The sequence below is a fragment of the Oncorhynchus gorbuscha genome, linkage group LG22 (assembly GCF_021184085.1).
Source record: "Oncorhynchus gorbuscha isolate QuinsamMale2020 ecotype Even-year linkage group LG22, OgorEven_v1.0, whole genome shotgun sequence".
In the NCBI taxonomy this organism is placed as follows: Eukaryota; Metazoa; Chordata; class Actinopteri; order Salmoniformes; family Salmonidae; genus Oncorhynchus; species Oncorhynchus gorbuscha.
Window position 1 is genome coordinate 42,750,640 of NC_060194.1, and position 18,597 is coordinate 42,769,236.

The 18,597-nt window shown below is 46.5% G+C and overlaps 1 protein-coding gene across 2 annotated transcripts in view; it reads right to left on the reverse strand.

Annotated features, from left to right (window-relative positions):
- Positions 1-591: 591 nt before the first annotated feature.
- Positions 592-18,597, reverse strand: part of mfsd14a2 (major facilitator superfamily domain containing 14A2) — a 40,661-nt gene continuing 22,655 nt past the window's right edge. Inside the window, exons 7-11 of one of the 2 annotated variants that reach the window (XM_046322538.1) lie at positions 10,805-10,876; positions 10,544-10,656; positions 5,662-5,759; positions 2,792-2,958; positions 592-2,447 (exon numbers count right to left, since the gene is read on the reverse strand). In XM_046322538.1, the coding sequence (XP_046178494.1) occupies positions 2,235-2,447; positions 2,792-2,958; positions 5,662-5,759; positions 10,544-10,656; positions 10,805-10,876 (663 nt within the window). In that variant the 3' untranslated portion in view covers positions 592-2,234. The remainder of the gene's footprint in view (positions 2,448-2,791; positions 2,959-5,661; positions 5,760-10,543; positions 10,657-10,804; positions 10,877-18,597) is intronic. The other variant, XM_046322537.1, reaches the window with a different exon arrangement.

Consider the following 18,597-nt stretch of genomic DNA (forward strand, 5'->3'; position numbering starts at 1 on the left):
AACTAAAGTCATGCCAGTCTGTGTTAACTACAGTTGTTAACAGAACTAAAGTCATGCCAGTCTGTGTGTTAACTACAGTTGTTAACAGAACTAAAGTCATGCCAGTCTGTGTGTTAACAGAACTAAAGTCATGCCAGTCTGTGTTAACTACAGTTGTTAACAGAACTAAAGTCATGCCAGTCTGTGTGTTAACAGAACTAAAGTCATGCCAGTCTGTGTGTTAACCACAGTTGTTAACAGAACTAAAGTCATGCCAGTCTGTGTTAACTACAGTTGTTAACAGAACTAAAGTCATGCCAGTCTGTGTGTTAACAGAACTAAAGTCATGCCAGTCTGTGTGTTAACTACAGTTGTTAACAGAACTAAAGTCATGCCAGTCTGTGTGTTAACAGAACTAAAGTCATGCCAGTCTGTGTGTTAACAGAACTAAAGTCATGCCAGTCTGTGTGTTAACTACAGTTGTTAACAGAACTAAAGTCATGCCAGTCTGTGTGTTAACAGAACTAAAGTCATGCCAGTCTGTGTGTTAACTACAGTTGTTAACAGAACTGTGTGTTAACTACAGTTGTTAACAGAAAGTCATGCCAGTCTGTGTGTTAACTACAGTTGTTAACAGAACTAATGTCATGCCAGTCTGTGTGTTAACTACAGTTGTTAACAGAACTAAAGTCATGCCAGTCTGTGTGTTAACTACAGTTGTTAACAGAACTAAAGTCATGCCAGTCTGTGTGTTAACTACAGTTGTTAACAGAACTAAAGTCATGCCAGTCTGTGTGTTAACTACAGTTGTTAACAGAACTAAAGTCATGCCAGTCTGTGTGTTAACTACAGTTGTTAACAGAACTAAAGTCATGCCAGTCTGTGTGTTAACTGTGTGTTAACTACAGTTGTTAACAGAACTAAAGTCATGCCAGTCTGTGTGTTAACTACAGTTGTTAACAGAACTAAAGTCATGCCAGTCTGTGTGTTAACTACAGTTGTTAACAGAACTAAAGTCATGCCAGTCTGTGTGTTAACTACAGTTGTGCCTAGATTCACATCGAAGAGGGTTGTGAGGAGTAGAATTAGAGAACAAGGCTCCAATAGCAACGATTACAGACCCACCTCAGACAGTCAGACAACAGTCTTCATACAGGTTGTTGTAATATATTAATATGAAGATAACGTCACTTCCAAGGCAACATTTCTCTGGAATAAAAACTTTGAACACAACTAGCCTTAAGTGTGTGATGAACACAGGAAACATATCCAGCCCAAAAGGTCGTTTTCTGCTAATCTAACGGAACAGACGACAGGAAGGTAAACATTGAAAAACTAAAGTGGTTTACACACAACTCAGTTCAATGGAATGGGAGGTTGGTCAGTCAAATGTTAGGTTCAAGTCCCCCTGGAAAAAAATCATGAAAGGTTGATGTCTATTGTGCTGTCCCCATCTGGATGGGTAGTGGTTCATAGATGGAGGTTCTTCAGAGGCTCTCCTCAAGTTCTACAGTGTTTGCCTCCCAAATTGCACCCGCTTTCCCTTTATTGTGCACCAGAGGCTGGTCAAAAGTAGTGCACTATAAAGGGAATAGGGGTCATTTTGGAGGCATACGGTAACTTCTCTCCCTGCTTTGGACACACAGAGGAAGACCTGCTTTCTCATCTGCCATATTAAGACAATAAAATCAGAAGTTTGGTAGCTTGTAAACTGGACTATGTTGTTGACTCCATCTCTAAGGGAAAGAACAGTTGTTGTCAGAGTGGGTTGCTTGGCTACATTGGTTGCATCACAAACGGTACCCTATTCCCTAGTGGGCCCTGGTCAAAAGAAGTGCACTATATAGGGACTAGGGTGCCATTTTGGACAAATACATCACACAGAGCTTAGTAACAGTTCAGATAACCTTGGACCTTCACTCCAACCAGATCCCACCCATGTGGGACATATGGGTGTGATGCATAGTCCTCTGGCAGGAACTCTACATCCCCACCTCCTTTATCCTCTTCCTGCTTGTCAAGACTCAGGGCAGAGATCAGCTCAACCAAGAGAGTCTCTCTCTCACACACACACACAACTCAGCTGCTTCTGATAAACCACAGCCCACTAGGTGTTCACACACACACACACACACACACATGCATCTTCCCTGCCCGAAGAAGAGGCCACTCATCTGGGAACATGTGTGAAAGTAATGGTTCAATTGTTTGGGCTCAGGGGGAGCAAGTGTGAAGTTTGTGCCCCCAGGCTGGTGTTATACACAGCTGCCATCCAGTAGCAGCTCCTTGCCCTCAGCCCCACTACTGGGAGGGCTGTGTGAGTGGCTCTGGGCCCCGTTGTTGTGTTTCTTGTAGCCTCCCGGCCGGACACCCGGGCCACTGTGCTCTGGGATGAACAGGGCTACTAACAGAGACAGCAGTACGGAGCACGCCCCAAACAGGAAGGGAGGGCCGGGGATGATGGAACTCTGGAGAGAGACAGAGACAGACAGAGAGAGAGACAGAGAGAGGCAGAGAAACTGATGATTAATAGGGAGGGTCTTTGTAAAAAGGGGGATGTGTGTGTTTTAGCAAAGTGCCCAACTGTCCCTTCAGTCAGATGTACAGCAGGTAGGAGATTATGAATGGAGTGTCTGAAGGCTGAGACATCTGTTTTTATAGGTGAGTGACACCATGATATCAATACTGTCTGAATATATACTCCTATACAGTTGTCTCTCAGTCCTGTCCAATACACTCCTCCACGGTCTCACCTCGTCAGTGTGGTTGGCTGTGTGTGTGTGTGTGTGTCCTCTATCCTCCATGGTCTCACCTCATCAGCAGGGTTGGCCATGTTAGGTTTGGGTTCTTTCCCAGGGCTGTCTACAGCGTCCAGATCAGTCAGCTCCACATGGAACAGGTAGAATATAAAGCCATAGAAGGCCGGGCCGAGCCCGTTACACAGACCACGGATACCTGTTATCACCCCCTGGACAACACCTAGGAGACGGATACAAAGTCATTCAATCAAGATGCACTCTTTTTTGTTCTTAATTTTTTTTTATTTTACCCCGTTTTCTCCCCAATTCCATGGTGTCCAATTGTTTTTAGTAGCTACTATCTTGTCTCATCACTACAACTCCCGTACGGGCTTCCGTTACACAACCCAACCAAGCCGCACTGCTTCTTAACACAGCGCGCATCCAACCCGGAAGCCAGCCGCACCAATGTGTCAGAGGAAACACTGTGTACCTGGCAACCTTGGTTAGCACGCACTGTGCCCGGCCAGCCACAGGAGTCGCTGGTGCGCGATGAGACAAGGACATCCCTACCGGCAAACCCCTCCCTAACCCGGTCGACGCTAGGTCAATTGTGCTTCACTCCACGGACCTCCCGGTTGCGGCCGGTTACGACAGAGCCTGGGCACGAACCCAGAGTCTCTGATGGTACTGTAGTACAGCGCCCTTAACCACTGCGCCACCCGGGAGGCCAAGATGCACTTTCAGTTAGGGCTGGGTGGTAAACCTTATTTCACTAAATACCAGTACTGATGCATGGAACAGTTTGGGGTTTTACTTTACATACCTTTATTTCAATGGTTGGTTTGCTTCATGTAAAATACATGTAATAACTAAGTAAACAAACTCAAATGGTGATCGTCTGTTCCTACCGGCAGTAAGAGGGCCTGTTCCTACCGGCAGTAAGAGGGCCTGTTCCTACCGGCAGTAAGAGGGCCTGTTCCTACCGGCAGTAAGAGGGCCTGTTCCTACCGGCAGAAAGAGGGCCTGTTCCTACCGGCAGAAAGAGGGCCTGTTCCTACCGGCAGAAAGAGGGCCTGTTCCTACCGGCAGTAAGAGGGCCTGTTCCTACCGGCAGTAAGAGGGCCTGTTCCTACCGGCAGTAAGAGGGCCTGTTCCTACCGGCAGTAAGAGGGCCTGTTCCTACCGGCAGTAAGAGGGCCTGTTCCTACCGGCAGTAAGAGGGCCTGTTCCTACCGGCAGTAAGAGGGCCTGTTCCTACCGGCAGTAAGAGGGCCTGTTCCTACCAGCAGTAAGAGGGCCTGTTCCTACCAGCAGTAAGAGGGCCTGTTCCTACCAGCAGTAAGAGGGCCTGTTCCTACCAGCAGTAAGAGGGCCTGTTCCTACCAGCAGTAAGAGGGCCTGTTCCTACCAGCAGTAAGAGGGCCTGTTCCTACCAGCAGTAAGAGGGCCTGTTCCTACCAGCAGTAAGAGGGCCTGTTCCTACCAGCAGTAAGAGGGCCTGTTCCTACCAGCAGTAAGAGGGCCTGTTCCTACCAGCAGTAAGAGGGCTGGGTAACTTTTACTTGAGTCATTTTCCATTAAGTTCTTTTTACTTTCACGCAAGTATGATTGTTGGGTACTTTTTCCACCACTGCCTGCGAGTTATAACTAGTGGCACAGCACCCTAAAGCAGAGACATTAATTTGTGTTACATATTGAAAAATCATACCATTGGTATTTCGAAATACCCCCGTATTTGGTATAAACAGAACATCTTCCAAGCCGAGGAAGAACCACACAACATATCGTGTCACTCCAAGTTTACTTCGATATGATGGTTATTATATCAACATCTGGAGTACTTCTCCTGTCCTATTCAGTGTCCTGTGTAAATTTAAGTATGCCCTCTCCAATTCTCTTTCTTTCTTTCTCTCTCTCGGAGGACCTGAGCCCTAGGACCATGCTCAGGGCCAGCTGACATGATGACTCCTTGCTGTCCCCAGTCCACCTGGCCATGCTGCTGCTCCAGTTTCAACTGTTCTGCCTGTGATTATTATTATTTGACCATGCTGGTCATTTATGAACATTTGAACATCTTGGCCATGTTCTGTTATAATCTCCACCCGGCACAGCCAGAAGAGGACTGGCCACCCCACATAGCCTGGCTCCTCTCTAGGTTTCTTCCTAGGTTTTGGCCTTTCAAGGGAGTTTTTCCTAGCCACCGTGCTTCTACACCTGCATTGCTTGCCGTTTGGGGTTTTAGGCTGGGTTTCTGTACAGCACTTTGAGATATCAGCTGATGTACGAAGGGCTATATAAATACATTTGATTTGATGTGCTTAAAGGTGTTTCAACCTCTCATAACACCTCTTACCGACACAAAAAAAGATACCACTTTGTCAAGCGTGTTTTTTTTGTCTTGTCAGCATTTGGAAAGTTTACAGATAAATTTGCTGTTTCCATCAGGCCCGTCGTGACATGTACTTTACCCGCAAAAAAAAAAAGTTGGATAGAAACCTGTTTAGAGGAAAATAATTATTCTGATCATGGAAAATTTGGTTGAAGTTTAATATTGAACAGTATAAAACAAATCAGGAGAGAACAAGCCTCATTGAAATCACTGATTATGAGTTTTCACAAACTAAATTCTCAGAAAACATAGAACTTTTATTATTTAAAAAAATAAAAATAAATATTGTCAAAAATGTTGCAATATGATATCTGGGGCATATCGCCCAGCCCAACCTTCTGCTATTGCGTTTCCCCATATAGCTTTGACATATTCACTACAATGGTCTTGAATAATGATGAATATTTAGGTTGCAATCTTGAGAGCAAGTTCACGACACTAAGCATTGTACGTGATCTGGAATAACATTTCAGATCTGAGAAAGAGGGGGTCAATTTACGATTGGGCAGTCTCATATTGAGGCTAATACAGTTTTTGATAGCATTAGCTTACCCTGCTGGTCAGGGTCTGCGTTGCGGGACACGATGGCACTGACTGCTGGGAACGTGATGCTAGACATGGCTGCTACCGCTCCTGCTGCCCACATCATCCTGATGGGAGAGAGAACACACACACATCGTTACACACTGTCATGACATTGGCCTGGGGGTAGGTTTATGACAGTCATAGATACCTCTTCCCCCCTTTTCCTCTCTCTACCCTACTGATGTAACATTTGCAACCCCCTTGGTTAACAGAGATTCTGAGAACATCAGAAGGTGGGGGGAAATTAACTATATTCTGGTAATCAGACCAATTGAACATATGCGGTGGTACTTAATGAATATGATGTCAGTTCAGTTGTTATCTGAGACATTCTCATCAATGATATGACAATGATGAGTGATAGGGCTAATATATTACCCTAGTTCAGAGCTCTAAACTGACAACGAGTAGATTATTTTTTTTATACCCATTTTCGCAAAAATGTTGTGGTATCCAATTGGGCGTTACAGACTTGTCTCGTCGCTGCAACTCCCGTACGGAGGACTCGGGAGAGGCGAAAGTCGAGCCGTGCGTCCCCCGAAACACAACCCAACCAATGCCCACTTAACCTGGAAGCCAGCCGCACCAGTGTGTCGGAGGAAACGCCGTACCCCTGGCGACCGTGTCAGCGTGCACAGCCCGCCACAGGAGTTGCTAGTGCACGATGGGACAAGGACATCCGTCGGTCAAACCCTCCCCTAACCTGGACAATTGTGCACTGCCCATGGGTCTCCCGCTCGCGGCCAGCTGCGACAGAGCCCGGACTCGAACCCAGAATCTCTAGTGGCACAGCGAGCACTGCAGTACCTTAGACCCATGCACCACGCGGGAGGCCCCTAGATGTGTTCTTAAGTAGAAATCTAGAAGCATTAAAGTATGAGTGTCTTGATAAGAAATGACCAAAAGTTCATGAATAAAAGTTGTGCGCGATCCATGCTCAATCATTAGGTGAGACAAAAATGTTCAGCTGCTCCTTTAAAAGGAAAAATACTAAATCCTATCATTTACAGTGTATATTTTTCGGGAATAAAGTTTTAAATTTGTCATTATAATAAGGTTGGTAGCAACATCTGTTGCAGTTCAAGTCTACTACCAAACCCACAATGCAATGGTCTCTATGTGCTGGGTAGCTAGCTAGCAAACGTAGCTACACACTAGAGATGTGAAAAATTGACAATTTTGCTTGACATTTAAAAAAGACATTTATCAATTTACAATGCAGAATAATGGTCCTATAACATATGCATGACCGCTAGGGCTGGGCAATTCCGTTTTATACACAACTAGTGGGTCTTATTCTGGATGCTGATTGGTTAAAACCGCATTCCAGCCGGTGTCTTTGAAATGCCTATTTACTCTGTTCCATCTCACTGCGCAATCCACTGTCATCAGCCCAGCCAGGCAATTTATAAACTTAGTTTCCACTATAAAAAAAACCCATCTAGACATGATCTCCCATTGGTTTTAGAGTAGCATTTGGTTTTCAACAGCTGAGATTTGTAGAAACCTTGCGGTCTGCTTCTGACATTTGCAACATCGTTTTAATATTCAAATTCAATCTCCAGCTATGCAATAGTATTGAACGTGCCAGAAGTTGGGAAAAAAAAAAAAAAAAACAGGCAGCGTTTCTCAGCCAGTCTAAATCATGAATCAGCTGGCATCATTTTTATGGATGTATACAAAGAAATGTCAATAGAAAAACAGGTCAAATTAAACTAAACGTCATTGCAGCTTCAGTTGAAATTATTGTGTTAGCTGTGTTGTTGGCTAGTTCCTCTGAGTCATGACAAGAGAGCACATTTTCTATGCCAGGTAAAAGCGCACATCATTAGCTCATTGTTATGAATGTATCCAAATATATGTCACTAGAAAACTACGTATAAAAAAACCCCGCAAATGCTGCTACTTTGTTGTTATTCTGGCTGACGTGAATAAGTTAGCCGTAGTTGGCTAGCTAGCAAGCAAGGGATAAGAAGGCCAGCATCCTGGAATCACCCCTTCACTGTTGACGTTGAGACTGGTGTTTTGTCGGGTTCTATTTAATGAAGCTTGAGGACTTGTGAGGTGTCCGTTTCTCAAATTAGACACTAATGTACTTGCTCAACCTGCAGATCGATGTGCCTCACAGAGTGGGGTCTGACATTTACAACGGTTACCATGCAATGCACCCTGGACTGAAGAGGCAGACAAATAGGAGAAATGTGTTAGACCCTCTGTTAAATAAAAAAACATTTCACGAGGTAGTAATATACCAACAAAATATGATCAATGGCTCATTGGAGAGAAGACAACCTCCAGCATTATGACTTGGCCAGTATTGAAATCTGACATGATAATTTTTCTGCATTCTAAAAATCGTATTCCTATTAACTTCCAGTGTAGTGAGCGGCGTTATCGCAACGCTACTTCATACCGGACTAATTTCTTCCTGCTGGAATAGGATACACATAACATGAAATGACCTGGGGGGAAAAAATTAAAATCAGTAGAACATCGACCAGAGATGCACAAAAACAATATAACATTTGATAACAGTTGATTCTTAATTTAAGGGACAGGCCATTACCGTGGTAACTTGGGCACTCGTTTGTCTACGATGAAAGAAATCTGACGGGCGTCTTCCTAGCGGCAGAAAATTGCAGCAAAGTCGAAGTAACATTGAAAAACAACTTAGCGTGTGACCAAAACGATGCAGCTGGTAAAGAAACGAGGACAAAGTCACACTTTGGAAGCTTTTCTTGTCAATTCAACCAACTTCTACACGTGGATAAACTTTTGGGTGAACTTTTTTTCCCCTTGTCCAAAACTCTGTGTGACCACCGGCCAACGTGGCTGCAGAAATAGACATTCTTACCTGTCAATGACAAAATCTACATCCCACCCTACGCACGCATACCCCCCACCCAACTTCATAATCGTGGCAAGAGAGGAAACTGTGCACACACACACACACCGCCCGAACCCTCAGCTCGCACCGCCCGAACCCTCAGCTCGCACAGTACCGCCCGAACCCTCAGCTCGCACAGTACCGCCCGAACCCTCAGCTCGCACAGTACCGCCCGAACCCTCAGCTCGCACCGTACCGCCCGAACCCTCAGCTCGCACCGTACCGCCCGAACCCTCAGCTCGCACCGCCCGAACCCTCAGCTCGCACAGTACCGCCCGAACCCTCAGCTCGCACAGTACCGCCCGAACCCTCAGCTCGCACAGTACCGCCCAAACCCTCAGCTCGCACAGTACCGCCCGAACCCTCAGCTCGCACAGTACCGCCCGAACCCTCAGCTCGCACAGTACCGCCCGAACCCTCAGCTCGCACAGTACCGCCCGAACCCTCAGCTCGCACAGTACCGCCCGAACCCTCAGCTCACACCGTAACATCACTATAGAAAAAGTTACTTTTCATTTGAGGTGAATCTTTAACAAAGTATTTTCACACTCCAGAGAGGAAGCATGCAACAGACCAGAGTGCACTGACAAGTCATATAGTCAGGGGGCGGAAACAGGGAAATCCTCCTCACAGAGATATCAGAGCAAGGACTAAACTGGCCTGTATTCAACTTCTCTTCACTGCAGCCACACCTAACAGTAACCACCATATGACAACACAGAGCATCAGGGCTATTTTCTCTCCCGGGGCCTAACCACTAACACAGAGCATCAGGGCTATTTACTCTCCCGGGGCCTAACCACTAACACAGAGCATCAGGGCTATTTACTCTCCCGGGGCCTAACCACTAACACAGAGCATCAGGGCTATTTTCTCTCCCGGGGCCTAACCACTAACACAGAGCATCAGGACTATTTTCTCTCCCGGGGCCTAAACACTAACACAGAGCATCAGGACTATTTTCTCTCCCGGGGCCTAACCACTAACACAGAGTGTCAGGACTATTTACTCTCCCGGGGCCTAACCACTAACACAGAGCATCAGGGCTATTTTCTCTCCCGGGGCCTAACCACTAACACAGAGTGTCAGGACTACTTTCTCTCCCCTATCCCCTCAGTCCCCCTGTTCCACAAAAAGTTGTGCTTAAAGGGGTTGAGTGACCAGTATGTTAGTTGTGGCCAGTACGTTAGGGTCAGGGTGAAGGTCAGGGTTAGTTATGGCCAGTATGTTAGGGTCAGGGTTAGTCATGGCCAGTATGTTAGGGTCAGGGTTAGTCATGGCCAGTATGTTAGGTCAGGGTTAGTCATGGCCAGTATGTTAGGGTCAGGGTTAGTCATGGCCAGTATGTTAGGGTCAGGGTTAGTCATGGCCAGTATGTTAGGGTCAGGGTTAGTCATGGCCAGTATGTTAGGGTCAGGGTTAGTCATGGCCAGTATGTTAGGGTCAGGGTTAGTCATGGCAGTATGTTAGGGTCAGTATGTATGTTAGGGTCAGGGTTAGTCATGGTCAGTATGTTAGGGTCAGGGTTAGTCATGGTCAGTATGTTAGGGTCAGGGTTAGTCATGGCCAGTATGTTAGGGTCAGGGTTAGTCATGGCCAGTATGTTAGGGTCAGGGTTAGTTATGGCCAGTATGTTAGGGTCAGGGTTAGTTATGGCCAGTATGTTAGGGTCAGGGTTAGTTATGGCCAGTATGTTAGGGTCAGGGTTAGTTATGGTCAGTATGTTAGGGTCAGGGTTAGTCATGGCCAGTATGTTAGGGTCAGGGTTAGTCATGGCCAGTATGTTAGGGTCAGGGTTAGTCATGGCCAGTATGTTAGGGTCAGGGTTAGTCAACAAAATCAGCCATGTTAGGGTCAGGGTTAGTTAGGGTCAGGGTTAGTTATGGCCAGTATGTTAGGGTTAGTTATGGCCAGTATGTTAGGGTTAGTGATAGTGTATTAAAAAAGGTAGTTGTTACTGACCATGGTTGAGATCCGAAGCCGTACCAGGCCAGCTGTAGTATCTGGAAGCCTAGGCCCAGTAGGATAGTGTTCTTATTCCCTATGGAGCGCATCAGAATCCCCAGAACCATCGTCTGACAAAGGGAACATAGCAGGTAGTCCAACAAAATCAGCCAATCAGTCGTTCTTTACAGATATGTCAACTCTGTCTCTGGGACCTATTGCGAGGCAGAATATTGATAAAGTATAAAAACACCACAACGGGTGTCAAAAGTCACCAACCTGAGCAACAATGGAGAGGATGCCCACCACTGCTATGAAGGCAGCTACTGTCTCTGAACTGAACCTTTGTACCTGGAGGGGGGAGAGAAGACACGCGTTAGAGACCTGGTGGGGAGAGAGAAGACACGCGTTAGAGACCTGGTGGGGAGAGAGAAGACACGCGTTAGAGACCTGGTGGGGAGAGAGAAGACACGCGTTAGAGACCTGGTGGGGGAGAGAAGACACGCGTTAGAGAGACCTGGTGGGGGGGGGGGGGAGAAGACACGTGTTAGAGAGACCTGGTGGGGGGGGGGACACGCGTTAGAGACCTGGTGGGGAGAGAGAAGACACGCGTTAGAGACCTGGTGGGGAGAGAGAAGACACGCGTTAGAGACCTGGGGAGAGAGAAGACACACGTTAGAGACCTGGTGGGGAGAGAGAAGACACGCGTTAGAGACCTGGTGGGGGGGGGGGGGGGGGGGGGGAGAAGACACGCGTTAGAGAGACCTGGGGGGGGGGGACACACGCGTTAGAGACCTGGGGGGAGAGAAGAGACGCGTTAGAGACCTGGGGGGGAGAGAAGACACGCGTTAGAGACCTGGGGGGAGAGAGAAGACACGCGTTAGAGACCTGGTGGGGAGAGAGAAGACACGCGTTAGAGAGACCTGGTGGGGGGGGGAGAGACCTGGTGGGGAGAAGACACGCGTTAGAGACCTGGGGGGAGAGAGAAGACACGCGTTAGAGACCTGGGGGGAGAGAAGACACGCGTTAGAGACCTGGGGGGAGAAGAGAGAGGATGCGCGTTAGAGACCTGGGGGGAGAGAGAAGACACGCGTTAGAGAGACCTGGGGGGAGAGAGAGAGGACACACGTTAGAGAGACCTGGTGGGGGGGGGCGTTAGAGACCTGGGGGGAGAGAAGACGCGTTAGAGACCTGGGGGGAGAGAAGACGCGCGTTGGGGGAGAGAGAGACTTGGTGGGGGGGAGAGAAGACGCGCTAGAGACCTGGGGGGAGAGAGAAGACGCGCGTTAGAGAGACCTGGTGGGGGGGGGAGAAGACGCGCGTTAGAGACCTGGTGGGGGGGGGAGAGAAGACGCGTTAGAGAGACCTAGAGGGGGGAGAGAGAAGACGCGCGTTAGAGAGACCTGGGGGGAGAGAGAAGACGCGCGTTAGAGAGACCTGGGGGAGAGAGAGAGGACACGCGTTAGAGAGACCTGGTGGGGGGGGGGGGGAGAAGACGCGTTAGAGACCTGGGGGGGAGAGAGAAGACGACGCGTTAGAGAGACCTGGGGGGAGAGAGAGAGGACGCGCGTTAGAGAGACCTGGTGGGGGAGAGAGAGAGGACGCGTTAGAGAGACCTGGTGGGGGGGGGAGAGAGAGAGGACCGCGCGTTAGAGACCTGGTGGGGGAGAGAGAGGACACGCGTTAGAGACCTGGTGGGGGAGAGAGAGGACACGCGTTAGAGACCTGGGGGAGAGAGAGAAGACGCGTTAGAGACCTGGGGGGAGAGAGAAGACGCGTTAGAGACCTGGGGGAGAGAGAGGACGCGTTAGAGACCTGGGGGAGAGAGAAGACGCGCGTTAGAGACCTGGGGGGGGGGAGAGAAGACGCGTTAGAGACCTGGGGGGGGGGAGAGAAGACGCGCGTTAGAGACCTGGGGGGGGGAGAGAAGACGCGCGTTAAGAGACCTGGGGGAGGGGAGAGAAGACGCGTTAGAGACCTGGGGCGGAGGGGAGAGAAGACGCGTTAGAGACCTGGGGGGAGGGGAGAGAAGACGCGTTAGAGACCTGGGGGGGAGAGAGAAGACACGTTAGAGACCTGGGGGGAGAGAAGACACGTTAGAGACCTGGGGGAGAGAGAGGACGCATTAGAGACCTGGGGGAGAGAGAGGACGCATTAGAGACCTGGGGGGGGAGAGAGAGGACGCATTAGAGACCTGGGGGAGAGAGAGGACGCATTAGAGACCTGGGGGAGAGAGAGGACGCATTAGAGACCTGGGGGAGAGAGAGGACGCATTAGAGACCTGGGGGAGAGAGAGGACGCATTAGAGACCTGGGGGAGAGAGAGGACGCATTAGAGACCTGGGGGAGAGAGAGGACGCATTAGAGACCTGGGGGGAGAGAGGACGCATTAGAGACCTGGGGGGGGAGAGAGAGGACGCATTAGAGACCTGGGGGAGAGAGAGGACGCATTAGAGACCTGGGGGGAGAGAGAAGACGCGTTAGAGACCTGGGGGGAGAGAGAAGACGCATTAGAGACCTGGGGGGAGAGAGAGGACGCATTAGAGACCTGGGGGGAGAGAGAGGACGCATTAGAGACCTGGGGGAGAGAGAGGACGCATTAGAGACCTGGGGGGAGAGAAAGTATTCATAACCCGTGGACCCATTTCACATTTAGTTATTTTACAGCTTGAATTCACAAAATACCCTCAGAACAGAGTCTTCCTGGGTAAGTCTAAGGGTGTTTTAACATATAGTCCTCTTTAAAGCGAACTCTGGGGTAAAAGCAAAATAACTTAGTGAGAACTCTGTTCTACTTGTAGTCACACTGCCCTTTCAAATGAGGACTGAACTCTTTTTCCAGTTCACTTCACCCATTTTGTGGCCAGAGTCCTCCATGCAATCACATTGCTACTTTTGGAACAGTCACTCAATGCACTCTGGGTTAACAAAGTGAGGCCAAGCAATTTCATCAGAACGTGTTTTCGGACAGCTAGATACAGTGTACTTACATTTTAGAAGCTAATAGATTGCATTTAGTTAAAGCTGCAATGTGTAACTTTTTGGTTGACCTTACTAAATACACATAGAAATGTGAGTTACAGATAAGTCACTCACTGAATGCAAGTCCAAGAAGCAGTAGATCTGTTCTCTGTGCGCCATTTCTATGCTTCCGTTTCATTTTTGCATCGTTTACATTCGGTTTTGAACACCAGCTTCAAAAACAGCTGAAATTACAATATTTTTGGTTATGGAAAATATATTTCACAGCGGTTTACACTATATTGCCTTGTCTTGTCACAAACTGAAATTAGGCAAAACATAAGTTTTGCAACCAGGAAATGACAGAGCGATTTCTGCATAATGCACCTTAGAAAGACAATTAAAATCAAAATAATATTAACATGTAAATATTATTGGTAATAGAATAAATAGAAGAAGAATACTGAAGATGAAATGCAGTATTTCCCCCCCCCTCCCACACATTATAGACTACTGCCCCTTTAAGAGCTGACGTTCATTTTGTAGCCTGTGTTGTGACAATGTTGTCACACTATACAAACCCACAATCAATAAACATCTTATGAAGAAGCTCTTTGCCTATAGATCACATATTGCAAACAAATAATCTGAACATTGTGTCAGTACAAAACTCTACACATTTTGTAACGGCATCCTTGACAAACACTAATCAATGTTCAAATGTTCAAAAACAGCACACTTTTTTTCTGCAAACATTCACATCATCTGGGGCAGCAGCGTAGCCTAGTGGTTAGAGCGTTGGACTAGTAACCGGAAGGTTGCGAGTTCAAACCCCCGAGCTGACAAGGTACAAATCTGTCGTTCTGCCCCTGAACAGGCAGTTAACCCCACTGTTCCCAGGCCGTCATTGAAAATAAGAATTTGTTCTTAACTGACTTGCCTGGTTAAATAAAAGGTAAAAAATAATAAATAAATAAAAAATCTCTGTTCTGTGGCTCCAATGTGAGGGGTTATGGCAGGGGAAAACAGTGTTGCAGTAGTCTAGTGTGTGGTGCAGAAAAAAATGACAAGAGAACATGGGGAGCATTGTGTTCACATCGTCCTAAAAAAAAAGGGAATCGGGTTCCGGAAACAAGCGAACCGAACACGGACCACCTCTCGAGATGGTCTTGGTCTCAGTTCAGTTTGATTTGGGGGCTCGAGTGGTCAGAGTTCCTTTGGAGTGTTCACACTGCACAAAGACTGAAGCGAACTGCACCGAGTTCACAACATTGTCTGAAAGCGACCAAGTGTGAAAACACCAAGAGCCTTGCACACCTGGATTGTACAATATTTGCACATTATTCTTTTTAAAATGATTCAAGCTCTGTCACGTTGGTTGTTGATCATTGCTAAACAGCCATTTAACTCTTGCCATAGATTTTTCAAGTCGATCTATGTCAAAGCTATAACTCGGCCACTCAGGAACATTCAATGTAGTCTTGGTCAGCAACTTCAGTGTGTGATATATATATAATTTGAATAATTTAATTCAAAATAAGACAAATTACAATTATTTAATACAAATATATATATGGCCTTGTGTTTTAGGTTATTGTCCTTCTGAAAGGTGAATTCAACTCCCAGTGTCAGGTGGAAAGCAGACTGAACCAAGTTTCTCTATTCTGTTTATTTTTTATCCTGAAAAACTCCCCAGTCCTTAAAGATCACAAGCATACCCATAACATGATGCAGCCACCACTAGCTTGAAAACACGAAGAGTGGTACTCAGTGATGTGTTGTATTGCCCCAAACATAACACTTTGTATTCAAAACAAAGTTAAAAAATTGCCACATTTCTTGCACTTTTACTTTATTGCAAACAGGATACATATTTTAGCAATATTTGTACTCTGTACAAGATTCCTTATTTTCACTCTAATTTAGGTTAGTATTGTAGAGTAACTACAATGTTGTTGATCCATCCTCAGGTTTCTCCGATCACAGCCATTAAACTCTAACTGCTTTAAAGTCACCATTGGCCTCATGGTGAAATCCCTGAGCAGTTTCCTTCCTCTCCAGCAACTGAGTTAGGAAGGATGCCAGTATCTTTGTAGTGACTTGGGTGTATTGTTACACCATCCAAAGTGTAATTAATAACTTCACCATGCTCAAAGGGATATTATTTCATTTCTACCCATCTACCATAAGGTTCCCTTCCTTGTGAGACACGCAAAAACCTCCCTGGTCTCCGTGTTTAAAATTCACTGCTCGACTGAGGGACCTTACAGATAATTTTATATGTACAGAGATGAGGTAGTCTTTCAAAAAAATAATGTTCAACACTTGCACACAGCGAGTACATTCAACCGGTGACTTGTTAAGGATATTTTTTACTCCTGAACTTATTTAGGCTTGCCATAAGGAATGGGTTGAATACTTATTGAATTGAAAACTGACTTAGATTTCAGCTTTTCATTTTTTGAAACTTTCTAAAATCTTTCTAAAAACATAATTACACATTTGACACAAAAATCTCAATTTAAACTATTTTAAATTCAGGCTGTAACACAACATAGGAATAAGTGAAGGGGTGTGAATACTCTCTGAAGGTAAATGTACATATACAGTACATGTTAGTGTAGACGGACAAAAGGCTCACATACACAGACCCTGAATCCCAAATCAAACCCTACCTCCTAGGCAGTGTTGATTTTTAATTCAGGGCTAAAAGGGCTAAAACTCCACCCTCACTGGGAAATGCTTCCAGTTTTCACAGTAATACAGATTTCTGTGGGCAGTGATACTAGTTTGGAAACAACGACTAGAATTAAACTCCAACTGTCATAACACATTCAGTAGACAAACAACAACAGATGATTGCATGACAAGTCTCTCCAGAGGAATTCTCTCCACATTCATCACACTCCTCCTCACAACCTGGAACACACCAGAGGGGCTGTGACTGGTCTTTTGTTAACTACTGTAGTCCCTTATTAACACAAAAAGGGCCTTTTCAGTGTTTACTGGTAGTGGATCTAATTTGTCAGTCAGTCAGTGGTTTATGTCCCACACGGCACCCTAATTCCCTACATAGTGCACTACTTTTGACCAGTGCCCATAATTTGGGTGCTATTCGGGACAGTGAGAGAGACAGAGAGAGTCAGACTGGCCTAGGGGTCTAGACTATAACTCTTTCCACTGGCGCTACCAACTATTTCAGTTGATTGCGCCAGCACATTATTTGGCCGGGCAGATTTGTTATGATATTGACCAGTCCCATAACGTACCTGTATTCCACACAGAACCAAGCTAATAAATGACTAGCCATATTTAAAATATGCAGGGCTTGACACTGGTAAATTCACAATGCTGGCTGTGCCACTAGAGATTCTGGGTTCGACTCCAAGCTCCATCACAGCCTGGATGCGACCTCGGGAGACTCATGGGGCGTCGTCCGGGTTAGGGGAGGGTTTGGCCGGCAGGGATGTCCTTTACCCATCGCGCACTAGTGACTCCTGTGGCGGGCCGGGTGCAGTGCACCCTGACCCGGGTGCCAGGAGCACAGTGTTTCCTCAGACACATTGGTACGGCTGGCTTCTGGGTTAAGTGGGCATTGTGTCAAGATGCAGTGTCGCGTGTCCTCCGGCTCTCAACCTGCGCCTCTCCCGAGTCCGTACGAGAGTTGCAGTGATGAGACAAGACTAACTACCAATTGGATATCATGAAATTGGGGAGAAAAAGTGGTAAAAATAAGAAAAAAAGGGCAACACATTGGGCCAGCGCCAACTGAAAAGCGACTGGCCAGAATGATCATCCAGGAAAGTGGCTGATGCATAATTTGAATGTAACCTTCAAATTTACAGACTGAGCAATACAACAGGTGGCTGGTGGACCCTTAATTGGGGAGGACGGGCTCATAGTAATGGCTGGAATGGAATTAATGTGATGGTATCCAACAAGTGACCTCAATACCATTCACACCATTGCAACCATTGTTATGAGCAGTCCTCCCCTTAGCAGTCTCTTGTACTCAGTCTCTTGTACTCCATACACAAATAAAATTTTTACTTGACAATATCATATTTACAAATCAAATATTATTGGCCACATACACATTTAGTAGATGTTGTTGCGGGTGCAGTGAAATGCTTGTGTTCCTAGCTCCAACAATGCAGTCGTATCTAACAGTAGTATCTAATTCACAACAATTAACAAATCTAAACGTAAAAAGAACGGAATATATAAATGTTAGGACGAGCCATGTCAGAGTGGCATTGACTAAAATACAGTAGAATTGAATACAGTATATACACATGAAATGAGTAAAACAGTATGTAAACGTTATTAAAGTGACTAAGTGTTTCCATGTCTATGTACTAAAGGGTAGCAGCATCGAAGGAGCAGAGTTGAGTAACCGGGTGGTAGCCAGCTAGTGATCTCTATATAAAACAGTCTGATGGTCTTGAGATAGAAGCTGTTTTTCAGTCTCTCGGTCCCAGCTTTGATGCACCTGTACTGTCCTCGCCTTCTGGATGATAGCGGGGTGAACAGGCAGTGGCTCGGGTGGTTGATGTCCTTGATGATCTTTATGGCCTTCCTTTGACATCGGGTGCTGTAGGTATCCTGATGCGTTGGGCAGACCGCACCACCCTCTTGTCATGACATTGCCCTGTTGGGTGAGGTTTATGACCCCCCCCCCCCATAAATACCTTTCCCCCCTTCTCTCTCCACTCTACAGAATGGACTCTTGGAAAGCCCTTTGTTAACATAGAGAAAGTATGATAACATCAAAAGGTTGGGGAATGGAAAAATATTTCCCTTTCTCAACCAGTTGAAAGTGTCCGTTGATACTTAAAGAATATGTGAGGTCAGTTGGTGGAGAAAAGGCCCATGGAGTTGGTGGATTAATCCTTTAATCCATTGCCACTTACTCAGCTGGGTCAGGGGCACTTTAATTAGGTCAGGTGGAAATGTCCGACAGATCTCAACTCCATAAAAGGAGGAAATTGCCGTCGCCTGATCTCGCTGCTTTCTCTTCCTTAACTCCATCTGATCCAGAAGTTCTGTGCGTCTATGAATCCACGTATGTCCACCGACTGTTACCTTTCATCTGAACCATCTGTGGCGATC